The sequence below is a fragment of the Macaca nemestrina genome, chromosome 1 (genome assembly GCF_043159975.1).
Source record: "Macaca nemestrina isolate mMacNem1 chromosome 1, mMacNem.hap1, whole genome shotgun sequence".
Classification (NCBI taxonomy): Eukaryota; Metazoa; Chordata; class Mammalia; order Primates; family Cercopithecidae; genus Macaca; species Macaca nemestrina.
The window spans coordinates 18,013,228-18,041,140 of NC_092125.1; the positions used below are offsets into that span (position 1 = coordinate 18,013,228).

Consider the following 27,913-nt stretch of genomic DNA (forward strand, 5'->3'; position numbering starts at 1 on the left):
GCCACCACAGCAAACACGAAATATATTCATGAATAGTGACAGGAGGATTGTTCATTCATAGCCTTTGAGGTTGTCTTCAACTTTTAAACTCTTATATTTCTCTATATAAATAGTCTTCAAAGAGCAGATAAAGCAATTCAAGTTTGTGGATTCTTGCCTTCTTTTCTCAAACCCATTTTTTGTTTCCTAGATGTGTATGACAAGGAAAGCATATTAAAAAGAAAAAAAGCCTGGGTGCGGTGGCTCACGCCTGTAATCCCAGCATTTTGGGAGGCAGAAGTGGGCAGATCACCTGAGGTCAAACCCTATCTCTACTAAAAATAAAAAATTAGCTGGGCGTGGTGGTACATGCCTGTAACCCCAGCTACTCAGGAGGCTGAAGCAGGAGAATCTCTTGAACCCAGGAGGTGGAGGTTGCAGTGAGCTGACATTGCACCATTGCACTCCAGCCTGGGCAGCAAGAGTGAAACTCCATGAAAGGAAGGAAGGAAGGAAGGAAGGAAGGAAGGAAGGAAGGAAGGAAGAAAGAAAGAGAAAGAAAGAAAGAAGGAAGGAAGGAAGGAAGGAAGGAAAGAGAAAGAGAGAAAGAAAGAAGGGAGGGAGGGAGGGAGGGGGGAAGAAAGGAAGGAAGGAAGGAAGGAAGGAAGGAGAGAGAGAGAGAAAGAAGGGAGGGAGGGAGGGAGGGAAAGAAGGAAGGAAGGAAGGAAGGAAGGAAGGAAGAAAGAAAGAAAGAAAGAAAGAAAGAACGAAAGAAAGAAAGAAAGAAAAAGAAAAAACATTTTAAAGGAGTAACATAAGGGTTCTTTCTAATAGTTGTTCCTGAGTTACCAACCTACTTGGAATTAAATCTAAGCATAGGGTAGGGCTACAGCCAAGGTGGCTTGAAGACAGTGGTGATGTTGGCACAGATGGTGTAAAGTGCTGCAGCTTCTAGTTAGGAGAGTCAGCTCATCTCCCCAGTGCTCTGAGCAGATTTGCAGTTGGTTCTTAGCCAGTCTGGGGCAGATAGGAGAGAAGTCAGCCTAGGTACTTCTTTTCCCAGAACTTCAGAGTTGGTAAAAGATTCAACTTCTCAAAAATTTAGGCTTCGGGGCAGGTGTGGTGTCACATGCCTATAATCCCAGCACTTTGGGAGGCCGAGGCGGGTGGATCACCTGGGGTCAGGAGATCAAGACCAGCCTGACCAACATGGCAAAACCTTGTCTCTACAAAAATTGGCCAGGCATGGTGGCGCATGCCTGTAATTCCAGCTACTTGGAGGCTGAAGCAGGAGACTTGCTTGAACCCGGGAGGCAGGGGTTGTAGTGAGCTGACATGGTGCACCACTGAACTCTAGTCTGGGCAACAAGAGCAGAAGCACTGTCTCAAAAAAAAAAAAAAAAAAAAAAAAAGTCAAAGGTTGGGCCCAGTGGCTCACACCTGTAATCCCAACAGTTTGGGAGGCCAAGGCGGACGGATCACTTGAGGTCAGGGGTTCAAGACCAGCCTGGCCAACATGGCGAAACCCTGTCAAAATTTGTAAAATACAAAAAATTAGCTGGGTGTGGTGGCGCATGTCTGTAATTGCAGCTACTTGGGAGGCTGAGGCGGAATTGCTCGAACTCAGGAGGCAGAGGTTGCAGTGAGCTGAGATAGTGCCTTTGCACTCCACCCTGGGTAATAGAGCAAGACTTTGTCTCAACAAATAAAAATTAAAAAAAAAAAAATCTAGGGCTTCCATTCAGAATGAGAATGAGCATATTTCCATGCCACATGCTCTGAGAGCCCTGGCGGACTCTTTTCAGTTTGGACTCCAAACACTCTGCTTCAAGTTGGCAGCAAGTGTACAGTCATCAGCCGTAGAGTTGTAGACTTCAGGCCCCCCGGAAGGGTTTTACCGAACACTTCTCCCTACCTCACTCTTTTGGCCTACCCAACCCCACCTGAAAATGCCTTAGGTGGGCCCCCAAGGCCTTGCCTTTTCACGGACCTTAAAATCCAAGAGGTTATAGTGAAGAATATCTGTACATGTTAAATCAATTGTTGAGGGAAGATCCCTAACTAGTAGTAGTTAAAAATATGAAAATAACATGTCATCTTCTTTTTAAAAATAGTTCTAACAATAATGTAATGAAAATAGCAAATAATAATTATGAGAGAGAAGACAAATCCACCTTATCATTTCTCCCTGTGGTCCCTATTCACGTGAATTTTTAATTGTTTACATAATTTTGTTATTAAGTAGGTGTCATCTACAAAGGTAATCTACAAATTACCTTTGTAATTTGGAAACATTAGATATCTTAAAGTCAGGTATCCTTTGACATAGCAATTCCATATCTAGAAATGTAACCTGAGGAAATAATTAAGAGTGTAGGCATAGATTTAACAAACAAAATGTTTGTAACAGCAAAAGAAAGAAAACAACCCAAAGTTCAGTACTAAGGTGTTGATGAAATAAAATATAAATGCCTGTGATGAAATGGCAGGCAGCCATCAGAAATGATGTACATTGGTCAGGTGCAGTCACTCTCGCCTACAGGTGTGATCCCAGGCTTTTGGGAGGCCAAGGTGGGAGGATCGCTTCAGACCAGGAGTTTGATTGAGACCAGCCTGGCCAACAGAGCAAGACCTCGTTTCTACAAAAAATTTTAAAATTAGCCAGGCATGGTGGTGGGGTGTGCCTGTAGTCCCAGCCACTTGGGAGAGTGAGGTGGGAGGATTCCTTGAGCCCAGGAAGTTGAGGCTACAGTGAGCTGTGATCACAGCACTGCACTCCAGTCTGGGCAACATAAAGAGACTCTGTCTCAAAATATTAAAAAAAAAAAAAAGAATTAAAAATATTAAAATATTTTTACCTGTGATCATAGTGCAACTATAACTACATGTTCTTTGTCATGTATGTGCTATCCCTTTTAATAGCAGAGGTGCTTCCTCTCAGCCTTTAAAGCTTAACATACCCTTTTTACAAAATAAGGTAAGGCTGAGAAGCCACCTGCCTTTTGGTAGAGCTTTAAGATGTGGGAGTTGGCTGGGTGCAGTGGTCCACACCTGTAATTCTAGCATTTTGGGAAGGCAAGGCAGGAAGATCACTTAAGGCTAGGAGTTGGAGACCAGCCTGGGCAATGTAGTAAGACCCCATCTCTTAAAAAAAAAAAAAAGACATTCGAGTGATAAAAAGTCCTGTCTTTCTTGAGTTTTCCAGGCCACACCCTCTCCCTTGCTTTTGTGAGGTGCTGACTCAGTGGGAATAGTACTCCTGGAGTATCAGCGAGATTTTCTTTTAAGGCTCTTTCTATTTACCATGGCTCTCAAAGAACTCCAGAAGAAGAGCTTATCTATAAAGAAAAAGAATTTTTCTCTAACCCCAACTTAGGAATCAACTCCTACCCAGTTTAATTCAGAGCTGGTCATCTGTACCCAGCTGGTCAGAGTTCTCCCTGAGTTAGGAGTTATAGATGTTGACATTCTGTGGCATGTCACACTAGGAAAGAGCTATGGTACACAATAACCCTTTCCTCCAGTTTCAGGAAAAACAGATTTTCATAATCAAGAAGCAGAAAACCAAAAGCTCTCCTGTACAGTTACCCTTCCCTATCCCATCTTCACATCAGAGGCTCTTTGAAACAGTTAATCCTTTCCCAAGAAATTCATATAGAAATGTGTTTAGCCAAGACCTAAAGTTTTTTACACTGCTTTTAAAAGGTGATTATCAATCTTGTTTTAAAACAGATTTCAGTGTCACATATATATGTCTTTACTTAAGAATCACTAATCAGAAGGCAAGCTGCAGTAATGCCAGAGAAAAATTAAAGCAAGGCTTTGATGACAGCTTCTTTAATCACAGGAATATTAGAGAAATGTTGCTGTCCCAATTCTAGTTCTAGTGATGCAATGAGGCTTTGTCAAGATTCTGAGATTTTTAGATAACAACAACAACAACAAAATCCAGAGACTTTATGCTTTACTGTAAAACTTAAATTGCTAACAGTGGGAGTCTTAATGAAGTGTTCTAGTTTGTCTTTCAAAGGTAGCCACCCTCGCAGCATGCATGCTGGTCTAGATGTCCAGCCACAAAGCAAGACCACCAGTGTTTGACCAAGGCTCTCCCATTTATCATTTCTTTTAATTGCCAGCCCCCAGGTGAAATGCTCATAATAAGCACTTAGTAATTTTCCTTTCTGTAGAAATCAATAGTATTTGCTGAAGAAGAACGGCAGCACTTCTATTCATTCTTGAAAACAGGTGTTCACAAAAGCATCTCTTAGTGTTTCTTCTGGATTTAGGAGGATGTCATAAAATTGAGATCCTGCATGGTCATATTCCCACAGTTTACACTGCCCACTGTAGGGGGCAGATATCACATGTGCTTCCCAGATTTCCTCATAACTTTGCATTGCTGGCTGAGGATAGAAATTTTATAAAACTGTTGTTGACACCAAGCAAGGGATGACCAATAATTTTTCCTGTACAACCTTAGTTCTTTAAACTGTAGCTCATTATCCAACTCACTTTTCCATGTAAGACACTTAATTTCTCTTATAATTGCAAATTCTCACCTCGACTCTCTTTGGTTTCCACTCTTCACTAATTCTGAACATCTGAGTGGCAACACTCAGAATTAGTTTTGGCTCTCTAAGTGGTGAAGACTTAGCAGTTTGTGAAATCTGAATGTGAGATAGGGAATCTGTACTTCTTGTCTTGGTAATTGGTCACAGCCCTTTTTGCAAGTAATTTATGTATTTGTAAAGTGATGTTTATTCACTTAAAAGATGAAATAAGCAAGATAGCTGCAATTACTGTGAAGCAATATGCAACAAAATGTCATATGAATGATAACTAATTCAAGGCAACCATTCTGATTCAGCTCAAAGCTATTTTAGGACTCAGCATAAACACTACCAAAATTTGCCAGCTCATGTTTTCTCTAGCTAACCAAGTCAATGAGGCCAAATGAGCACTCTTTGCTACTGCCCTGTAGCTTTCTGCAAATTCGCTGGTTTTAAGTATTATGACTATACAAATCAGCAGTAACATTTACTGTTATTTATCAATTATATTTAAGGTGCTGTGCTAGAGGCTCAATATACAGTATTATACTTAATCCTTACCACAATTGTCTAAGTTTGATATTTTTTCCAATGGGTTTTAAATTGTGCCTAGACTCATACAGCTAGTAAATTGCAAGTCCTAAGATTTGGATACAGGTCTGTGTAACTATAGAGCAGGATTTCTCTCCAGAGCACTGTTGACATTTGGGGCTGGACAATTGTTTTGGGGAGTTTTCCTGTGCACTGTAGAATATTTATCAGCTTCCCTGGCCTCTATCCACTAGATTTCAGTGGAACCCTCTAGGTGTGACAACTAAAAGTGTCCCCAGACATTGCCAAATGTTGGGAGGGGTTGGGGTAAGGGGTGAAAATTGGACCCAGTTGAGAGCTACTGCTCTAGAACTAGGGATTTGACTACATATTTATCTTTTTTTCCTATGTATTATGCAAATTCTCCTCTTAAAGGTGGATTCCTAAAGTGTTTCACATTTGTTTTTTCTAATTTTTAATTCTAAAATGTTAAATTATAATAACAACATACGCTTATTATAGCAGATAATACTATAGAGTAATGATATATGAACAGCAAATCTATATAGGAATGGTTAGTTTCTTAGTCTCTTCCTTTCATCTGTGCTCACTTTTTGCTTATTTCCAGTTGGATAGCCTTGGCCAATTACTTTATTTTCCTCCTCAATTCAAATATTTATTTCTGGCCGGGCTGTTTGGAGACCTCTTGCCTCTGCAGTGAGAGTTTACTGGTAAGAGCACACGGAATAATTGGTGTCTGAAGTTCCAGAGGCAGTTAGGGGTCCTTTCCACAAGATGCTAACTCTGCCAGGCCTAGTTCATTGACCTCTCGGGAAGAGAGTCCAGTTGCTCATCTTTGGCCTTTGGATGGGAAATTTAGGTGAATGTTGGAAAAACCAACTCTAGTCTTGACTTGGGGTCTGATCAAGGACCTGACCAGATTTTGATGGCGCGTCTCTTTCTCGCAGTATCAGATACAAGGACACATTGCCAGCCATAAGTTGCTGAGAGTGGCAGAGGGGAAAAGGAGATCCTGCATGCTTTAACTCAAAAGGGACCATCAAGGTAACTTATTAGTCAGACTTTGGGAGTAAAAGAGCCCTGTTTCTGCGTTTTGGGTGCCCTGTGCCTACATAAATCCTAAAACTTCAGGTGGGTGGGGACCTAATAAGTCATCTTTCCATACCCTTCCCATCTCCAGCATCCAGTCCAGAGTACCTGGAGTTCCTTACGTGTTTGTCAAATGACTATCTGATGGAATGAATGGCTAATAAGTGAGGTAATTCCTGCTTGACCCTCTGACCAACTTTCTGCCAGTTCTCCAAGGGAGAGGCCAAGAGCCTTTCTCCTCATACCCTCTTCCCTGGCACCTGCACTCCCGCGTCCCGGGGGCTCACCTTGTGCTGCTTCCACATGGCCCCCAGCGGCTTCACCTCGTGCTTGGCATGCCGGCCCTCCTCCAGGCACAAATAGCACACCGGGGTTCGACAGCTCACGCAGTACATGCTGTAGTTCTCCATTTCATGCTCGGGACACGTGGGGAACTTGCGGGCCGTGCTGCCCCCAGTCGCCCCAGCCCCCGCGCCTCCCGGGCTCTTGCAGCCGCTGCCTCCGCTGGGGGCGCCCTGGGCGGCGCCAGTGGGCCCAGAGGCTGCCTCGGCGGGCGCCGGCGGCGGCGGCGGCTGCACCAGGCGATGCTTGGCGAAGGGTCCCCGGGATGGATGGCACTTGAGCTGGCAGGCAGCGCAGTAAAGGACGTCGCACTGCTCGCAGAGCGTGGCTGCTGGCTCTGGCGGGGTGCGGTCGCACAGCTGGCAGATGGCCACCGCCGCGGCTGCAGACGCCCCCGGCACGGCCCCGCGGCCCTGCTGGTACCGCTGCACGATGGCCTCAAGCAGCCGGTTTCGCTGGAAGCCGCGCAGGCCGCGGTGGTCCAGGGAGGCACTGCGGTGGCACTGCGGGCACGTGATGGAGCTCGAAGACGAGGACAGCGAGGAGCAGGCGGCACCCCGAGCCGCGGCGGCGGAGGAGCCGGGTGGTGCGGGCACCATGGGCAGCACGCGAACCCCATTGGGGGACTTGAGGCTCGGGGTGTAGGAACCATAGCCGCTGTCTGTCTCGCTGTACAAGCTCAGCTTGTCCGCGTGGTCTGCACCACCTCCCGCACCGCCGCCGAGGCCGCCAGCTGCACTCCCACCCGCACCGCTGCAGGCCGGGCCCGCCGCCGCGTCGTGCTCCAGAGAGGGAGTAGCGGCGGCGCCCGCCTGCAGCCCCGAGCCCCGGGAAAGCAGGAGCGGCTGGGGCAGGTGCTGCTCGCCGTCCGGGGTCTGCACCGCGATGGTGCGAGCACAAGGCAGGCAGACATTGTGGGAACAGGGCAGGATGATAGGCTCCCGAAACAGAGAGCCGCACACGGGACACTTCAGCTCTTCCTCCATCGCGGCACCGGCTGCCCGCGCTGCTCTGCGCTGGGGATGAATGGACGGAGCTCGGGAGACTGGCGGAGGAGGACCAGCGTGGTGCGCCCCGGTGAGACGGCGGGCGGGGGCATCACACGGGCATGCCCACTTCACAGCCGAGGGGCACGCCCCTCTCTCTGTCCTGTGGCCACCGCCCTAAGATGATAGGGGGGCGAGAGAAGGGAGGGGGTCCTCACCTCCTGCCCGCGAGGCTACCGCACCGGTGGCTTCAACCTGCGGCCAGAGTCCGAAGCGGGTCGGCTGCCCTCACGGTGGCCTGCGAGGAGCTTTAGGTGATGAATCAGCACCAGCGCCGCCGCCGGCTGCAGCGCGCGCCTCCTCTCCACCCCAGGACCAGCGGCCGGGCTGCTGTGCGTTCACTGCTTCAGCCCCTGGCTCCGGTGGGCGGCTACCCCGAGGACCCCCTTCTGCCCCCGCCCAGCTCCTTATCGTGGTGATCAGGAGGTGAGCAGGCAGGTGCGAAGGCCGCTCAGCTGCGGGGCTGGGATCAGCACCACGAGGCGGTGGACAGAGCCCGGGAGCCGAAGGTGGGGCTCCAGCTGCAGGCTCGCCGACCCCTGGGCCGCCACCCACCAGGTCGCTGGGGCCGCGGCCACCTCGGTGGGACCCGACCGGCCGGGAGACAGCCGCTCACCCTCCTCCTCGGCAGCTGCGGACGCCGGCTGACTGCGCCCTGGGGCTTCCTCCCTGCGGCCGGGATTGACCCGCTTCCCTGGTTCCCAGATGCTGCTCCTGCGGAGCCTCTGACCTTGGCCGCGAGACGCTGCAGCCAGCGGGCGGAGGGCGAGCGCCCAGCTGGCTCGGGAATCCCCTCCCCGCCTCCCTCCAGCCGCTGCCGCCGCCTCCCAGCGCGGCGCGCCGAGTTGTAATTTCCAGAGCAGAGAGTAATGGGGAGGAGGGGGAGGCGGCTTCAGCTCAGCGAATAAGGGCTCGCCTCTTGCTGCTAGGGAATCAAGGGGCAATTTTAAGGGTTTTGCAGAGAGGATCATTGTTAATAACAATCCATTATTTGGATGGATATTGCATCTTGAATCAGTACAACGCCCTGCCCCGCCCCGCCCCGCCATCGTCTCCCTGGGCCACTCCAGTTCCATCCCCCACCCCCAACCCACTGCTATAGAAGGGTGAAAACGGGGTCCTAAAAAGACAGTCGTTTAGAAATGGATAGGCAACGTGGCCTGACAGTCGCTTCCTAAACTACGATAAAGCAAAAAAATGCAAGTCACAAAATGTCGGGCAGCCTGAAGTCCAAGAGTGAGGTTTTATTTATGAATTGAACCACAAGCCATTTTGTCTCTTCGTTTCAACCAAGGGTGCTCATCCGCGTTCCAGGTCAACGGTGTGCACGGACTGAGCGAGGACACGCGGTGCCGCTCACAAAATGGGGCTTCCTGAGAAAGGCGAGAGTACGCCCGGGTAAGGCCCTGGGAACCGAACGCCCCCAGACCCAGCCCTACCCCGCTGCGGATGTGGCGGTGTGCGGCGGACAGCAAGACCGCGAGCGGCAAGGCGGCGAGCGGGGACGTTCCTTTTATGAATGGGAAAATCTCCACATTCTCCAATGCCAGCCACGAGCTGCGGGAACAGCCTCCCACCCGCTGCCCCGGCTGTTGGGTCTGCTCGGCTGTTCTTCCCCGCTGCTGCCGAGGGAAGGCTGGGTGGGAGAGGCAGAGGTGGGTGGGGACAAGCAGAAGGAAGGGCTGGCAGCGCAGCCAGCTCTGCCTACAGAAGTTTCACGCTGGCATGAAACAGATACAAATTAGAAAATCGTTTATTTAACAACGATACGAATATTGAAGTCATGCCTCCCCCGGTTCCAAGGTTCTCCATGCCTCTCCCGTGCTCCGAACAAAGACTAAAGACTGGAGTTGCAGCGCCAGGCGCGGGCCCAGGCTTCTACTAGTTCCCGGGTGAGGAGGCGCAAGCTGGCGGGGTCAGGCAGAGGGAAGCTGCAGCCTGCGCCGAGGCTTGGGGCTCGGTGCCTGGGGGACAGGAACCCCTGCAGGGGGACCACTGGGGCAGGGCGTGGCGACGAGCTCCTGGCGGCAGCACGAAGGCCCAGAACCTTGGAAGTCAGGACGCCCCGGGACCACTGGCCCCGCTCAGCAGCTCGCTTAGGCTTTCCTTTGCTCGGATCCTGAACTGCCAAATGAATATTGTCATAATACTCATGTCTGGGAACTAAACGAGCTAGTTGTAAATACAGACGGCGTTTCCCACTTTCTGTTTTTGTTGTGGGGGCGGCGGTTGGGTCTCACTGGGTCACCCAGGCTGGAGTGCGGTGGCACGATCATAGGTCACTACAACCTCGAACTCCTGGGCTCAAGCGATCCTCCTACCTCAGCCTCCCAAGTAGCTGGGACTACAGGCCTGTGCCACCACGCCAGGCTCTGTTTTAAAATCATATGAACCTTCCGTCTGGCTTTGCAGCTTGCTTCCATTTTGTGTCAAAGTTGAAGAGCAGGCCAAGCTAAGGCCAGATAGAGCATCGCACAGCATTAAGAGACCTGACTCTACTTCCCCTCAGCTGGGGGGCTTGGAACAACGATTTAACCAGGCATCAGTAGCCACAGATGGGAGATGGTAACAACCTCTCCTCATCTGCCTTGCCTGGATAAAGCCACAATGAGCTGGATCCTGCCTGCAACTCTCAGATAAGCCTTCCAGAAATGGGCTGTGGAATCTACAGGGTCATGTCAGAAATGCAGTGTATGGGTAGGTCTGTAATTGAATGCACTTAAAGATGCATTCTGTGACCCTAGCAAGTGCCATCATTTACGCCGGCTCAGCCCAGCCTCCTGGTGACCACAAGGGAAGTCACACCCTCTTATGGTTCTACTGTGAACAGGTCTGCCCCAGACCAGTAGTCACAGGGCTGAGGTCCAGTCTGCTTTGTCATTTTTGGACCAAAACAAACTGCTCGGGGGTAGGGGTGGCCTCCTGGAGGGGTGTGTAACTCCTTTTCTGTACAGAAGGACTTAAAGTTCAAGTACTCCTCCACTCAGGCTGAGTGTAGCTTTGTTTTCCAGGGGTAGGAGGTGATCTAGTACACCAGAATTCTACATCTATGCATTTCTCACGCACTCTTGTCACCTAAATAACAAAGACACAGGCTCTCTAAAAGAAGAGAGGTTTATTTGAGAAAAAGGTACCGCAATGGAAAGATGCTTGCCATAGTAAATTCTGTGTGTATTCAGGGAGGTAACAGAAGACAGAGGTTTTTAAGGGAAAAATGAAGAAGATTGCATAATTGTTTTGAAATAATTACTCTTGGCTACACATATCAATAACAAGGGTGATGCTAGTTCAAGGCTGGACAGGCAGTTGCTGGGCAGATGTCCTGATAGAAGTAGTTTTTGGTGTAGGGTTGCGATGGCCTCTGTGCAAGGTTGTGGGTTTTGGAGTCTTTTGTGGTTGTTTTTGTTATGAGGCATTTATGCATGAAAATTCTCCCTTCATGGCTCTATTTGTCAGAGTTTTGTTTTGTTTTGTTTTAACATTAGTGACTCCATTTTGATTCTGACAGCTTTCACACTCTCAATTCCTACTGCCTTAATTCTACAACATAAATCAGCTTATCTTTGCACTGTACTTTTGCTAAAACATTGTGCATGTGGGGGATTAGCATCCTATCACTCCTTTGTTTGAACTGAAGTTACAAAGCTAGCTTCAGTGCTTCACTGTATATAATCACAATTACTTACAATAGTCAATGTTATCCATAAAAAGTCTTCTTTCTGTCTCAACTGTGCCATGAACTATATGCACATAGAGAAGTCATTTTATTTCTCTGAACCTGTCTCTCCCTATTATAAACTTTGGGGATAAAATTCATTGAACTTTAAATTTCCTTCTGGGGCCAGGCGCGGTGGCTCACACCTGTAATCCCAGCATTTTGGGAGGCCGAGGAGGCTGTATCACAAGGTCAGGAGTTTGAGCTACTGACCAGCTACTCGGGAGGTTGAGGTAGGAGAACTGCTTGAACCTGGGAGGCAGAGGTTGCAGTGAGCTGAGATGGTGCCACTGCACTCCAGCCTGGGCAACAGAGCAAGACTCTGTCTTAAAAAAAAAAAAAAAGGATTCCTTCTGGTTCTACAGTCTTTGTGTATTAGCTATTGTTGATAATGACATATCCCTTGGCCAGATGTGGTGGCTCATGCCTGTAATCCCAGCACTTTGGAAGGCTGAGGCAGGGGTGGATCACTTGAGGTCAGGAGCTCAAGACCAGCTTGGCCAACAAGGTGAAACCCTGTCTCTACTAAAAATAGAAAAATTAGCCAGGTATGGTGGCACATGCTCCCAGCTACTTGGGAGGCTGAGGCACAATAATTGCTTGAATCCCAGGGGGCAGAGGTTGCAGTGAGCCAAGATTGTGCTACTGCACTCCAGCCTGGGTGACAGAGTGAAACCCTGTTTTTTAAAAAAAGAAAAGAATAACATATCCCCCCTTTAAAAAATGACTCTCATGAAAAATTTGATCCCCAAATTGAATGACGTATCCATTTTTTTTCCAAGTCACTAGTATATTATTAAAGGCTGGACTGTGGGGTGGGTGAGGCAAGTAATAATATTTGCATTGTACCACTTAACAGTGTGGAATGAGAACCTTATTTAATTTTCAGAACATCTCTGGGAATTAGGCATCACCACATTTCCTCAATTTTAATATGTATATATGTTTACATTTTAATGTTGCTGAAATTAAAACGTATACTACAATTGATACATACTTCTGCTCTCCCTACTGTTACTCTGTTACTTTGATGGTGCATCTTATCATCACTGGGACTCATGGAAAGTACATTAGTAATTAAAACTCCACAATCCACTGCTATCAAGGCAGAGAAAAACAGATTCTGCCATGAGTTACTTTTGATAATGTACTACAGGATGGTTTTTACACTTAAGTGTCCCAGAAACACTCAAGAGGCAGACTAATGTAACCTCTTCTCCAAAAAAAAGCACAAAGCAGTTAAATAATTTACTCTAGCTAACACAGCAAGTTAGAAGTAAATCATCTGCATTCCTTTCAGAACCTTCAAATTTCAAGCATGGAGTAGAATGGAATTTAAAGCTTTGTCAGCTAAAATCAGATGCTGTAATCTCAAGTATGAGAATCTCTAAAACAAATTTTTAAATGAAAGCTTGTGATATTTTTTCTTTTCGTTTTTTGGGTTTGTTTTTAACAGTTTAGGGGAATTCAGGAAATTCAATAGGAATCTACAGACCAGAAGCCATCTGGTCTAAAGTAGTTTGCATTTAACTCAAAGAAAGTGACCATATCCACATCTATGCATAGTGTACCAAAATGTCTTTGCAGCAAAGTTAATGAGGAACAATTATCACTAACAACATAAAGCACTCTCCCCAGGGTGTGTAATTGGCTTCTTTTCCAGAAAACACTTTCTATTGAGTAATCTTAAAATCTAGCCACTTTTCCCTTCAAACATCCTTGATTGGTGCTTAACAACCTTGTTTTAATTTCTGAATACCAAATGATGACCACCCCCTTCCAATTCTGAGACTCATCTTCTGTACAGATCAGGTGATCTGGTCTTAGAAAGTCTGCTTTTGCCTCACTGCATCTTTTGCAAGCAAAAGAGTTTAGAATCAAATCCCAGATGAAGAAAATTGATTTCAATTTAGAGGATTCTTTATATACCCAGGGTATCTCTGTAATGCATGAAAACTAATACTATTACCACAAAAGCAATTTTTGGCACTTCCCCCTGGTTGCATATTTCAGCTATAAGAATTGCAGTAGTGCTGTACACTTTCACGGCACCCCTTCACATATTTTATTTTATTTATTTGTTTCAGACAAGGTCTCGCTTCATCACCCAGGCCGGAGTGCAGTGTTGTGATTATGGCTCACTGCAGTCTTGAACTGTTGGGCTCAAAGGATCTTCCTGTCTCAGCCTCCAGAGTAGCTAGGACTACAGGTGCATGCCAGCATACACAGCCAATTTTTCTTTCTTTTAAACATGTTTTGCAGAGATGGGGTCTTACTACATTGCTCAGGCTGGTCTTGAACTCCTGGCCTCAAGCAATCCTACCACCTCGACCTCCTAAAGTGCTGGGATCATAGGTGTGAGCCACTGTGCCTGGGCCCATTATTTAATTTAATCCTTACAGCAATGTGGGTTGGCCTGGGAGATGATGAAAATGAAGAAAGAACCCTGACCCGCATGGTAGGTTTCTACCAGCCATGCTAATACAACTTGATTGCAAATCTAGGCACAATTGTTTAGTTCATGGGTGGGCAACTGACTAGGCTGAGCCAGTCAGAATCTTTTCTTCCTGAAATGTAGAATTGGAAACCAGAGAAAGAATCTGCACGGGCCTCTAACACAGATGTTAAGGAACTGTTGTTGTCCCGAAAAAGAAAAGAGAAAAAAAAAAAGAGACAGAGAGTGAAGAATAAAGCAGAAAAGCAGAAAAAGAAGAGAAGAGCCCTCCTGAGATCTCACAACTGTGCATGTTTCTGAGACTTGGCTGCATTCATGAATAAAACTCCCTTCTACCCTTAGGAAAAATATAATTTCCTTTCCTTATTTTTCTCCCTTTCTTTCTCTCTTTCTTCCCCCCACCCTCCCACCCTTCCATCCTCTCTATTCCAAAACTAGCTGGGGAGATGAGGGGGTAGTTCGGAAGGATAAGATTGGTTGACCCATTGGCCTATTCAAACAATTAGGGGGACACGCTTATTTAGTCGGACACTTTAGTCACCTCTGTTGGGATATTGAAATATTTCTTCTCCCCAGCTTCTCTTTATTGAATTCTGACCTTGACTCTTTGTTGGTTTTGCCCTTGTCATTCTTGGATGCTATTTTCTCCTTATAGCTTGACCATTTCAGTCCATTAAGCTCTACTTCTCCCTTTGCTCTCATCCTAACCACCCACTCTAATGAGCCATTTGCTTCCCTTCCTTGGGCTCCTGCTTCCTCTCCCTGACCACAGCGACAGCCATGGCTCCATGATGCCTTTGTTCTCACCACTCAATATTCTCTTGAACAGGAAATCAATGTTAGATTGTACTTGATGGTGCGTATAACTCCAACGGCCTCTCATATTAAGACAAAGAGCAAACTCTCGAGGTTTGTAAACTGTAGAGTGCTATACTGGGGATAACAAGTTACTTGTTACTTGGTGAGTATAAGAGAGATCAGAGCACAAGTTGTGGAATAGTGCATGAAGAGTGCTTTCAAACTCCGATAGCCTTACTCAGCCATTTGCTCTGTAAGGCTCTACCACCAGGGAAAAAAATGCTCATACCACAAAGCAGGGCACCTTTCACATGGCAACATGCTATAATCCACTGAGAACCATGTCATCATCCAGTTCACTAGCCTGCAGTATTACTTATAAGATGGAAATTACTATTCAAGTGCAACGACTACAGTTTCCTAACAGCAACCATATTTGACTGATTTCTACATGAGGAGCCCTTAGGTTTGGTAGAAACTTGACAGACCTCCTGAGTTCTGCATGGTGGTTGAGAGTGTTGGCTTGGAAGCCAGACCACATAGGTTAGAATACTGGCTCTACTGCTTACTAGCTGAGAAAACTTTGGCAAGATGCTTAGCCTCTCAGCCATTTGAATTTCTCATCTGTAAAACTGAGATAATAAAGGTACACACCTCAAAGAGCTGGGACTACCCAATGAAATAATGCACGTAAAACATTCAGAAAAGTCAATGTATAGTGCTCAACAAACATTAGGTGTTGTTGCTTTTTAAATTTTCTGCCCCTTGGCTCCACAATACAGGACATGGTGACCTTGAATGGCTGATTCTCGACAGACATTTGTGAATAGGTGAACTACAGTCAGACTGTTTTGGCTGGAATGTCAGGCTGTATTTGAGAATAGTGGAGAGAGCGAGCCGCCTGTCTTTTGTGAGTGAGAAGAGAAGATGGAAGAGCTATCAGAACCATCTATCAGGGAACTGCTGCAATATTTAGAAAAAATACAATCTCTGCTCTAAATGAGCTTAACGTTTAAAGCAAAGATCATGGCTAGAGGCAAAAAAAAATGGAAGTAATGAACTTGCAAAAAATAGAGAGCAAGCTTTCTTTTTTTAAAAAAAAAGCAAAGGAAACAAAGAGATACATTTAAATATTTATGCTATCTATAGATTAAGGGTTAAGAACATTGATTTTAAAGCTTTTAGTGAAAGAATGCCAGATAAAAGACATTATAACCTGTAGTACTTGCACATAATTTATATAATGTAACTGGATAATATTAATCAAAATAGTTTCGATTTTTAAAAATAATTTCTTATTGTCATAGTAGAACCAGAGAGAAAGTAGAGAGTCAAGTCTTGAAAAACTACAAGCTTCATGGAGGACCTGAAGTGGCTGTACACTGTGTTTAGACAGGCAGGCCAGGGCAGCTCAGCTGGGTCCCTGTACTCCCCACAAGTGCACCAGAAGCACCTGAATGTTTTCTTCTGTGTCTCAGACCTAACCCAGAAAATTGGCAAACCTATAGCAGCCTTTTAACCAGAGTCTATAAGAGTCATATGAACAGAAGCCAGACTGAAAAACAGCTCTCAGCAGAAGTCAGTGTGTGTGAGGATGACAGTGACAGTGATAGGAACTTAGACACTTAGTCCACCTACACAGACACATGCTCTCACAACAGAAAACACTCCAGAGCTGAGGTTTACTCAAGAAGGTGAAGAGGGAGGGCTGAGGGTTTGCCTGGAAATCACCCAGACACTTAATTGACTGCTAATAAATTTCCATCATCTAGCAGAATGGTGACTGAAATAGAAGCTAAATTCACCTGTAGAGACAATAATAAAGTTACATTTCTTGTAACCCTAAGTTTGTGGGATGAGATCCATGCTTGATTTGTATCTTTCATTATTTAATCATCACAACAGACTTGTAAAGTGGGATTATGATATTCTAACTTTATAAATGAGAATGTAAGAGATAGAAAAGATTAAATAACTACTCAAGTGTGCTGGGCCATTAATTGGTGAGAAAGAAAATTTAATCCATGCCTTCTGTTGTCATATTATCATTCATTTGAAAATGTCTGCATGCCTGCTAAGTGTCAGGTACTGTTAGTGAAGAAGGTAAATATGGTTCCTATCTTCACAGAACACCCACATCAAGTGGAGGAGACAGTAATTTAAAACATGTAACAGATATTATCTGGGGTATACTTACTCCCTGAAATCTAAATATTTTGGATTCAGGTTGGTGATTTCACATCTTATGAAAGTCCAAATGCCTTTCTAGAGTTTTTAAGAACTCACGGGATGCTGGGATGCTCAATGTCACCTCTGCCTATGGCCATCTGCTACAAGTCATTTCTGTACTTTACCCTCATCATCTTAGACATGGTACCCAGCTCCTTCTTGAGTTTCCAAAGTGCCCACTCTTGCCTATTTATGACTCTGAGCTAATAGCTGGACTCAAGACTCAAGCCCTTACCTGTGCTTGGTTAATCTGGCTGAACTTCTGCTCTCAGCAACCCACCCTCTGAATTTCTGCCCATCCCAAAGAGACTCAAATCCTGATGCTGCTATGGCTCAACTCTGCTCCTCTTGTTCTCATCCACTCCACCTTCATGTGAACAAGTGGTCCAACTTACCAAAGAGGTTAGAAGAAGGCAGTACGGACCTCAGAGCTGGGGACAAAGTCAAATGATGTAACATACACGTAAATTGAAGTTGCAGGAGGAAAGGAGACAGAGCTGGACAGGCTGTGGTAACTTAGAGGTAAGCACTGTAAACCCTAGGGCAAGCACCAAAAATAAAGTGGAATAACTAAGTCAATAATGTAGATAAAATGGAATCATTAAAACATCCCCAATTCAAAAGAAGACAGAAAAGGGGGGAAAAAGGAATCATAGAGCACAAGAGACAAATGAAAAACAAATAGTAAGATGGTAGATTTAACCCCAGTCACAAGCACAATTACATTAAGTGTCAATGTTGTAATCACTTCAACTAAAAGGTAAAAATTGTCAGATTACATTTTATTTAAAAAGCAAGAAATCTGCTTTAAATATAAAGACACAAAAATAGGTGAAAAGTGTGTACAAAGATATACTATGTAACTACTAATCAAAAGAAAACTAAAGGGACTATATTCATATCAAACAAAGTACATTTAGAGCTAGAAATATCACCAGAAATAAAGAAGAATAATATTATTAGCAAAGGATAATTCAAGAAAACATTACAATCCTATGTTTAGGCAGATTGTATTAACATAATTTCAAGGTACATAAACAAAAAATGGAAAGAATTGAGAAAGAAGTAGATAACTCCACAAATATAGCTGGAAACTTCAACATTACCTTGTAATATATAAAACAAATAAACAAAAAATTAGTGAGGAAATAGAAAATTTGAGAAACACTATTAACCATCTTGATCTGATTGATATTTATAGAACACTCCCTCTAACATAGCAGAATACACAATCTTTTCAAGTACACACAAAACATTTACCAAAATAATTTATATTCGGGGCCACAAAACAAATCTCAATAAATTTAAAAGGATTCAGTCATACAAATATCTTTTCTGATCACAATAAGATTAATTTAGAAATCAATAACAGAAAGAAAACTGGAAAAATCCCAAACACTTGGAAACTAAATGATGAACTTCTTAAAAAGCCATGGGTCAGAGAAAAATCCAAAGGAAAATTAGTAATTCTTTTGAGCTGAATGGAAATAAAAATACAACATATCAAAACTGTGGGATGTCACTAAGAAAGAAAGCAGTGATGAGAGGGAAATTTAACAGCACTTAATGCCTTTATCAGAAAAGAAGAAACATCTTAAATCAATGACCTAAGTTTCCACCTTAAGCAACTAAAAATAAAAGGGCAAATTATAATAAAAGTAAGCAGAAGACTGACAATAATGAATATGACAGCAGATATCAGTGAAATAAAAACAGAAAAATAACAGAGAAAATATATAAATTCAAAAGTTTGTTCTTTAAGAATGTCAATAAAATTGATAACATGCAAGACTAATCAGCAAAAGGGAGAAGACACAAATTACCAATATCAGGCATTAAAAAGGGGCCATTGCTATAGCTCTCTAGTTATTAAAAAATAGAGGATATACTGAATAGTTTTATGCCAAATGTGTAAATTCCCTAAAACACACATATTACTAAAGCTAACTCAAGAAGAAATAGATAACCTGGTTCATCCTTGTCTATTAAATTATAATAAAGTCATAATTAAAAACCTCCTGGCTGGGCACGGTGACTCATGCCTGTAATCCCAGTACTTTGGGAGGCTGAGGCAGGAGGATCATGAGGTCAGGAGTTCGAGACCAGCCTGGCCAACATGGCGAAACGCCCGTCTCTACTAAAAATACAAAAAATTAGCCAGGCGTGGTGTTGGGTGCCCATAATCCCAGCTACTCAGGAGGCTGAGGCAGGAGAATCATTTGAACCCAGGAGGTAGAGGTTGCAGTGAGCCAAGATTGTGCCATTGCACTCCAGCCTGGGTGGCAAGAGCGAAACTCCATCTCAAACAAACAAACAAACAAACAAAAACCTTCCCACAAAGAACACTTCAGTCCCAGATGGCTTCACTGGTGAATTCTAACAAAAGCTTAAGAAATAATACAAATTTTATATATACTTTTTAAAAAAATATAAGAGGAAGCAACAGTTTCCAACCCATTTCATGAGACCAGCACTACCTCGGTGCCAAAACAAGACAAAGACTTTATAAGAAAAGAAACCTCAGACCAACACCTGTCATGAACACAGCAGTAAAAATCCTCAACAGCATTTTAACAGCGCAAATCCTTTAATATACAAAAGGGATGGTACTTCATGATCAAGCGGAGGTTTTCCCAAAAATGCAAGTCTATTTCAACATTCCAAAACTAATTAATAGAATTTACCATGTTGATACTCTTTTAAAAAAGCTTATGTTCATCTGAATAGATGAAGAAATCGTGTGGACAAAATTTAAGATTCACTTATAATGAAAGACTCTCAGCAAAACCAAGACTAGCAGGGAACATCGCCAGTCTGATAAAGAACACCTGTGGAAAACCTACAGCTAACAGCATCCTTCATGGTGAAAAGCCTGAATGCGTTCCCCTTCAGCTCAAGAACAAGGCAAGGAATACCTTTCACCACTTCTGTTCAGTATTTTACTTGTGGTCTCCACCAGTATAATAAGTCCTGAAAAAGAAATCAAAGGCATACAGATTGGAAAGAAAAAGTAACACTTTTTTGTATATAACATGATCAACATAGATAATTATTGAAATATTTTGAAATAATATTGAAATAAGTAATTGAAAGTGGGCATAGCAATGTTGGGAAGGTCAAGATACAAAAATTAATTATATTTCAATATGCTCACAAGGAGTAATGGACATAAAAATGTAAATGTCGTATAACCATCAACAAATTAAATATTTAGGGGAAATGTTAGCAAAACATGTGCAAGAATTTACACTAAAGTCTATAAAACATTTCCAACAAATTAAAGAAGACCTAAGTAAATGGCAGATATACTGTGTTCATGGATTAGAGAACTCAACATTGTTAAAATATCAATTATCCCCAATTAAGCTAGAGGTTCTGCAAAATCTCAGTCAAAATCCCTGAAGGTTTTTTCATAGATGTTGACGAACTGATACTAAAATTTATATGGAAATGCAAAGTACCTAGAATAGCCAAAACAATTTTGTGAAAGAACAAAGTTGAAAGACTTGCACTACATAATTTCAATACTTGCTATAAAACTCCAGTAACTAAGACAAAGAGTATGATTTAAAAATAAATATACGGATGAAAGGAATAGAATAGACTCCCACATATGTAGTCAATTGCTGTTTTACAAAGACGCAAATGCAATTCATTGGAATAAGGATACTCTTTCACCAATTGGCTCTAAAACAATGGGATATCATATGCAAAAATAAACTCTTACCATAACCTTGCATCATACACAATAAATTAACTTTAAATTGCTCATATATCTTAAGTATAGGAGTAACTATGATAAAACTATTAGAAGAAAAACGTTGTGACCTTCAGTTAGGCACAGATTTTTACATATCGCAAAAAGAGAACAAACCATTTTAAAATGCTGATAAACTGGGCTTTATCAAAGTTAAAAACTTCTGCTCTTCAAAAACACTGTTAAGAAAATGAAAAGACAAACCACAGACTGGGAGAAAATCTTTACAAAATGCATAGCTGACAGAGGACTTGTATTTAGAACATTCCAATAAGACTGGGCCAAAGATTTGCCTAGACCTTTCACCAAGGAAGATACACAGACGGCAAAATAAAAGTACATAACAAGATGCTCAGCATCATTAGTTATCAGGGGAATGCAAATTAAAACCTCATGGGGGCCGCGCGCGGTGGCTCACGCCTGTAATCCCAGCACTTTGGAAGGCCAAGGCACGCGGATCCCCTGAGGTCAGGAGTTCGAGACCAGCCTGACCAAACGGTGAAACCCCCTCTCCATGAAAAATACAAAAATTAGCCAGGCGTGATTGTGCACGCCTGTAATCCCAGGTACTCGGGAGGCTGAGGCACGAGAATTGTTTGAACCTGGGAGGCGGAGGTTGCAGTGAGCCAAGACTGCTCCACTGCACTCTAGCCTGGGAGACAGAGCAAGACTGTCTCAAAAACTAAAAGAAAACAACCTTACGGGATACTACTTACAACTCATATGATTGGTTAAAATTTTAAAAAATCTGGCTGCAGAGATCGCGCCACTGCACTCCAGCTTGGGCGACAGAGCGAGACTACGTCTTAAAAACAACAACAACAACAACAACAACAAACCTGTTTGCAGATCCGCCATATTGTCTGCAGAAGCTGGCACTGAAGCTGCGACCACTTCTGCCGCCAAGTGTGAGCGAGCGCAGCCGCGATGGAGACCAGGGCAAGCCCAGGGAAAGGCAATTATCAAATGAAGAGCTCTAAGAACAATGCTTTAACCCTGAAGTAACGAAGCAAAACACGTGCAAGAATTTTTAAACGGAGAAATGTGGAGCTGATTAACGAAGAAGTTGCCATGTTGGATAGTCTTCTCATGGACTCCTAGGTGAGCTCTACTACTAGGGAGAGTGTGATCACAAGAGAGATGGTGGAGATGCTCTTTCCTGGTGATTCTGACCTGCAGTTAGCAACCACACAGAAATTCTGGAAACTGCTCTCCAAAGAGCCTAGTCCTCCAACAGATGAAGTTATCAACACTCCAAGAGTAGTGGATCGGTTTGTGGAGTTTCTGAAGAGAAATGAGAATTGTACATTACATTTTGAAGATGCCTGGGCTCTAACAAATATTGCCTCTTGGAACCTCTCAGTAGACCAAAATTGTCATTGAAGCTGGGGTTGTCCACATTTTTACAGAGCTGCTTAATTCAGACTTCATGGATGTTCAGGAACAGGCAGTCTGGACACTGGGAAACATAGCTGGAGATAGCTCTGTTTGCCAAGATTATGTCTTGAACTGTTCCATCCTTAATCCTTTGTTAATATTCCTTACCGAGTCCACACGACTGACGATGACACGGAATGCAGTCTGGACCCTGTCAAATCTCTGCCAAAGGAAGAGCCCACCCCCAGAGGTTGCAAAGGTCTCTCCTTGTTTGCCTGCGCTGTCTCGCCTACTCTTCAGCAGCGACTCGGACTTGCTGGCAAAGCTTTCTGGGCCCTTTATTACCTGTCTGATGGCCCCAATGAGAAGATCCAGGCAGTCATAGACTCTGCAGTCTTCCAGAGATTGGTAGAGCTGCTGATGCACAATGATTACAAAATGGCTTCTCCTGCTCTGAGAGTCATGGGTGACATCGTCACTGGGGATGACATCCAGATCCAGGTCATTCTTAACTGTTCAGCGCCACCTTACCTTCTCCACTTGCTGAGGAGTCCCAAGGAGTCAATCCGGAAGGAAGCTTGCTGGGCTATTTCAAATGTTACTGCTGGCGAAAAGCTGAACATTCTAAAAACCAGAGTGCCTCTTCTCCTCCAAAGGATTGCAGCTCCTTGCCGGCAACGGTAAAAAGCTGGACAGAGAATCATGTTGAGGAGTCGACAGAAGTAGGCTTCAGAATGTCAGTAATAACAAACTTCTCTGAGCTAAAGGAACATCTTCTAACCCATCGCAAGGAAGCTAAAAACCTTGAAAAAAGGTTAGACAAATGGCTAACTAGAATAAACAGTGTAGAGAAGACCTTAAGAAGGGGACTTGTTGAGTTTTTCTTTCTTACCCTATATTTTGGCTGCACACATATCTTTAATCCAGGAGCCCGGGGTAGATAAAGGAGAACTAATGTAATCAATTTGCACCTTTTTAAATTTTTCTTTTTTTCTTTTTTTCTTCAGTGGTGACTTCCTTCCCTTTTGTCTTTTTTCATTCTTCCCAGTCCTGTGCCCTGATCGATCTAACTCTTCTCTTGGGTACTTGAGCAGACAGTATGTTCCAGAGGTGGGAGGTGGGAGAGGAAAGAAGAAATCCAAAACAAAGTGTTCTTGCTATGACAGAATATTAATCTTGTATGCTTGGATTGGGTTATTTAATTTTTTTTCTTTTGCACATTTTCCTTTTATTAAGATTGCTCTTCCCAAGAACCATGAGTTCCTGGTTTTAGTAAACCCAGCCGCCAGCTTTGCCTGGGACTAGAGGCTGATGAGGAGGCTACCATGAAACAAAGGTCCCTCCCTCCCTCTGACTCTTTGCTCAGACCTCTTCAGTTTGGGAGATTCTCCTCACTCTCCTGGAGGGTCCCAAGTACACAAGTGGGAGTGCAGGGGAGGAGCACAGGACTTCACATGGGGCTTCCCACATGTAGCTTCTGATCCCATTTTTCCTACTCACCTTCCAAATGGTGTGACCCAACTTCATTTTTTTACTTGAAAATTCCCCCTCCAGGTTGAGAGAACCTCTGAGATGGCTGTATTTTCTGCTAAGCTTGAGACAGGGGGCTGTGGTCCTTCCTTTCTCCTGAGGAGAAAGTCTTTGCTCTGGTGACCTATAAGTTGTAGAGGAGGTTGGAGTGAGAGTGTCGTGTATTGGGATGGTCAGGGATCCCCGTCTTTGGCTTTTCTTCTTCCTCTCCTATAGTTGGGTCATGTATATTTTACTTCCAAAGGAGAGAATATCAAAAAGTTCTGTATTTTTTAATATTCTATATATTAGGTAGGTCAATCTTAATTGGTCTCAAGAGGAAGAACTGCCTGTAATTTCTGTAAGTAGGATACTGTGAGGAAGACCAAAAAGAGATGTGGATGCTTCCTCACTCAGGAGGTCTGAGCTTGGTCCTTTTCCTCTCTACTTGGATTCTGGACCACCACCTGGGACCAACCCTCAGCTCTGGAACCTTCATAAAGCAGGTCAGTGTGGCCTGATTGTCCCAGGGCCTGAAGGGAGCAAGGATGAGCTCAGGGCCTGGTGAAGTCTGCTACTCTGTCCTTACTGCTGACCATCCTGCTTGTATCAGGAAACCCAGAAGCAGTTTGTTTTCACAAATTCAATCTCAATGGCCATTGTCCACATAACTGATCACCTATGCCTGCCTCTCCTATTTCTTATCTATTATCACTGAAACTTAAACTTAATAGCCTGCATTTTTTTTTTTTTTTTTTTTTTTTTTTTTTTTTTTTTGCTATTGGTTAGCTTCCCTGTTGGGATCCTTGTACCTGGTTTGGGTTTTCCCCTCCTTGTGACAATTATAATCTAGATGTTTTTTCTTTCTGTTTAAATTATGGTAGTGCATTGCCTCAGTGGCTTGCCTGTGCCTCTGGGTGGATTACATACGATAGTAAAGCCACCTGTTTGGATGTGAGTAGAGGAAGTTGGTGTAGACCAGCTGTGGAGCTGAAGGCACAGTCTGTCGCACTCCCACCTCCCCACTGTGGTTAGTCAGAGGCATCCTGCTCCAAGCTCCGCTTTTCCTTCCTCTGAAACAGTGCCATTCTTGCTCCTATTGCTACACATCTCCTTCTGGCTCTGGTGAAATCCACGCGCCTCTGCTTTAAACCTAAAGTTCAGGTACTTATTGTTGGCCATTGGTCTTGAATTTGCCCTCTCCTGGTGCTGTGGTCCCAGTTCAAAGCCATTTTCTGAGGAGGATGGTTTAAGGCTGGCAATTGTCCCTGAAAAACCATGTTGTACCTCTTTGGTGAATCAGATGCCACTCATCAGCTTGGGAATGATGGCTACCAACCCCCAATCTCCCAGGAAGGCAAGGGGGCAGAATCTTTTTTTCACTAGGCCTGCTACCTCCATTACAATTACAGTTCCATAAAAAGCCCTCCCCCACCCAACCTCTACCCATTGTTCTCATCCAAAGAGCAGTTTAGTAGGATCTACTCTGTGCATCTCAAGTAACAGGTAAGTCCCTGTTATTGGGGCCAGATTCTTAGTGTAAGACATACACATCCTGCTTGCCCAGCTGTTCCTCCAAATCTACTTTGACTTCACCTCCGGGTCCTGTACCAGATGGAAAATTTTTTTGGTCATCTGGCTGCTGCTCAAAGCCAGATTTCCCTAAGAACTCCAAAGGCTAAAGTACTAGGGGCACAGTGTGAGGATAGATTTCTCATCAGAGAAAAGTGGCCTCCGAGAGCTTTCATTTGTGTCTTCCCCAGACCAGCTTTTCCTGTTATCTTCCTTTAATCCCCTTTCAACCAACAGGTGAAGTTCTTCCAGCCCACAGAGGCAATAATATCATCTTTTATATGTCCTCCTCTCCTTTGGCCATGTAATGAAACAAAATATTATTTACTTAGCCCAGGCTTGAGAGCCACTGTTTGTGGGCAGTCTCCATCTGGATTCCAGACCCTGGCCTAAGTGAGGTAAGGCTTTCTGGTTATTGCCAGGATGGAGCCCTCTACCCCAGTCTGCTATAGGGAATGCCCTAATTAGTTGAGGAATGCTTTTGGAATCCTGGCATGTTGGCATATGGCTGATCTATCCTTTTTAAGATCTCTGGTTGGGGGTATCTAGATATGGATTAGGAGAGACAAGGAGCCTTTTTCTTGGTTGATGTGTTCAAATGCTTTTTTGAATGGTGCCAACCCCTCCAGGCATCCCACCCCCAAATCATCATCTTTAGTACTAACAGGGTCTCTGGTCTTAGAAGCCTGCCTTTAGACCCAGCTGACTCCAGTGACTGCCTGGCCTTGATGTTGGCAGCAACCTTCAGATAGAACCACATGGGTTCCACCCATAGGCTGGCCAGCCTTGTTACCTGGGTCAGGGAAATACAAATGGCCCCGCAGAGAGCAGGTGTTGATCTCAGTTTTCAGGGACCCTTTGTGTTCCCCCTTACGTAGACCCCATAGATCTACTCCATCAACTCTTCCATGAAAGTCATCCTCCAGCAGCCCTGTTTTTTGGAGCTGAACTACACAGATTATAGAGCCAAGATTGCGCCACTGCACTCCAGCCTGGGAGACAGGGCAAGACTCCATCTCAAGAAAAAAATAATAATAAAATAAAAAAGAGCCCACACCTTCATGAACCCTCAGACTCTGGAGTTGGGTATTGGCTTTTTTAGCCAGCTTTTGTGGGAACTGCCTTTGATTGACCTATTAAAGAAGGAAATGGGGTATGGAGTCCCAGCCACTCAAGAGACTGGATATCCCTCAAGAATGGCTTGGGTTACCAGCTATGGATCCTTGGAAGATTAAGCAAATCCTTCTCCTCACTGGTTTTTCTTTGCAAATTCATCTGCTTTGTTTTGTTTTTCCCCTAATAACTATAAACTCTGTCTATTTTCCATGTTCTCAGGGTCCCTGGGTAGACAGACACAGCTTGATTTCAGGGCAGACTTAGGCCAGGAAACCATGGCATTCAGTGTGCTGAGTCCAGACAAATGATATTTATATACACATCTAAATTTGAAGAGAAAATGTAGTTCTTTAGGTTTCAAACTCTGTAACAGATATAAAACAAAAATAAAAACCTGCTGCAAAGTTCAAAAATATATAAAATTTTAAAAATCTGACAATACAAAGCATTGATGAGAACATGGAGCAACAGAAACTCTCATACTTTTCTGATGGGAATGCAAATTGGAACAGTCACTTTGGAAAACAGTTTGACAGTTTCTCATAAGTTTAACACAAACATCATAGAATCCAGCAATTTCACAGTTAGATGTTTACTTAGACATCCACACCAAAGACTTTTATGCAAATGCTCAGAGCATTTATTTATAATTGCCAACAATTGGAAACAGTCCAAATTTACATCAACAGGTGAATAAACAAATTATAATAATACAATGAAATATTACTTCACAATAAAAGAATGAACTACAGACACGTTGATATAGTTTAGATAATTGTCCCAGCCCAAATCTCATGTTGAATTGTAATCCCCAGTGGTGGACATGGGGCCTGGGGGGTGATATCTGGATCATGGGGACAGATTCCTCATGGCTTGGTGCTGTCTTTGTGATAATGAGTTCTCACAAGATCTGGTCATTTAAGAGTGTGTCGCACCTCCCCTTTCCCCCCACACCCTCTCTCTCTTTCTCTTTCCCTCTATCTCTCTTTCTTTCTCTCTCTCTCTCTTTCTCTCACACACGAGCACATGTGCTTGCTCCTGCTTTTGCCACGTGACATGCCTGCTCCCACTTCACCTTCTGCCATGACTCAAAGCTCACTGAGGCTTCACCAGAAGCCAAGCAGATGCCAGCACCATGCCTCCTGTAAAGCCTGCAGAACTATGAGCTAACTAAACCTCTTTTCTTTATAAATTACCCAGTCTCAAGTATTTCTTTATAGCAATGCTAGAATGACACAATACAGAAAATTGGTACTGAGGAGTGGCACATTGCTATAAAAATACATAAAAATGTGGAAGTGACTTTGGAACTGGATAGTAGGCGGAGGTTGGAAGAGTTTGGAGGGCTCAGAAGAAAACAGGAAGATAAGAGAAGTTTGGAACTTCCTAGAGACTAATTAAGTGGTTGTGACCAAAATGCTGTAGCGATATGGACAGTGAAGTCCAGGTTGATGAGGTCTCTCAGATGGAAATGAGGAACTTATTGGGAACTGGGGTAAAGGCTTCCCTTGTTATGCCTTAGCAAAGAGCTTGGCTGCATTATGTTTGTGCCCTAGGGACCTGTGGAAGGTTGAGCTTCAGAGTGATGATTTAGGGTATCTGGTGGAAGAAATTGCTAAGCAGCAAAGCATTCAACAGTTTGCCTGGCTACTTCTAACAGCTTAGGATCAGATGTGGGACAAAGAAATGACTTAAAGTTGGAATTTATATTTAAACAGGAAGCAGAGCATAAAAGTTTGGAAAATTTGCAGCTTAGCCATGTGGTAAAGAAGGAAAAGACTTTTCTGGGGAGGGGAATACAGGTAGGCCATGGAACAAACACTTATT

The 27,913-nt window shown here is 44.0% G+C and overlaps 1 protein-coding gene and 1 pseudogene across 4 annotated transcripts in view; one reads left to right on the forward strand and one right to left on the reverse strand.

Annotated features, from left to right (window-relative positions):
* The window catches only part of LOC105499169 (tripartite motif containing 67), a 61,380-nt gene extending 52,973 nt beyond the window's left edge, over positions 1-8,407 (reverse strand). For 2 of the 4 annotated variants that reach the window (XM_071074388.1, XM_011771651.3), the window contains exon 1: positions 6,458-8,407. In XM_071074388.1, coding sequence (XP_070930489.1) covers positions 6,458-7,498 — 1,041 coding nt within the window. In that variant the 5' untranslated portion in view covers positions 7,499-8,407. The remainder of the gene's footprint in view (positions 1-6,457) is intronic. The other 2 variants (XM_011771650.3, XM_011771649.3) reach the window with 1 other exon arrangement.
* A 12,983-nt stretch (positions 8,408-21,390) lies between these two features.
* Positions 21,391-22,611, forward strand: LOC105499185 (importin subunit alpha-7 pseudogene; annotated as a pseudogene).
* The last annotated feature ends 5,302 nt before the right edge of the window (positions 22,612-27,913 follow it).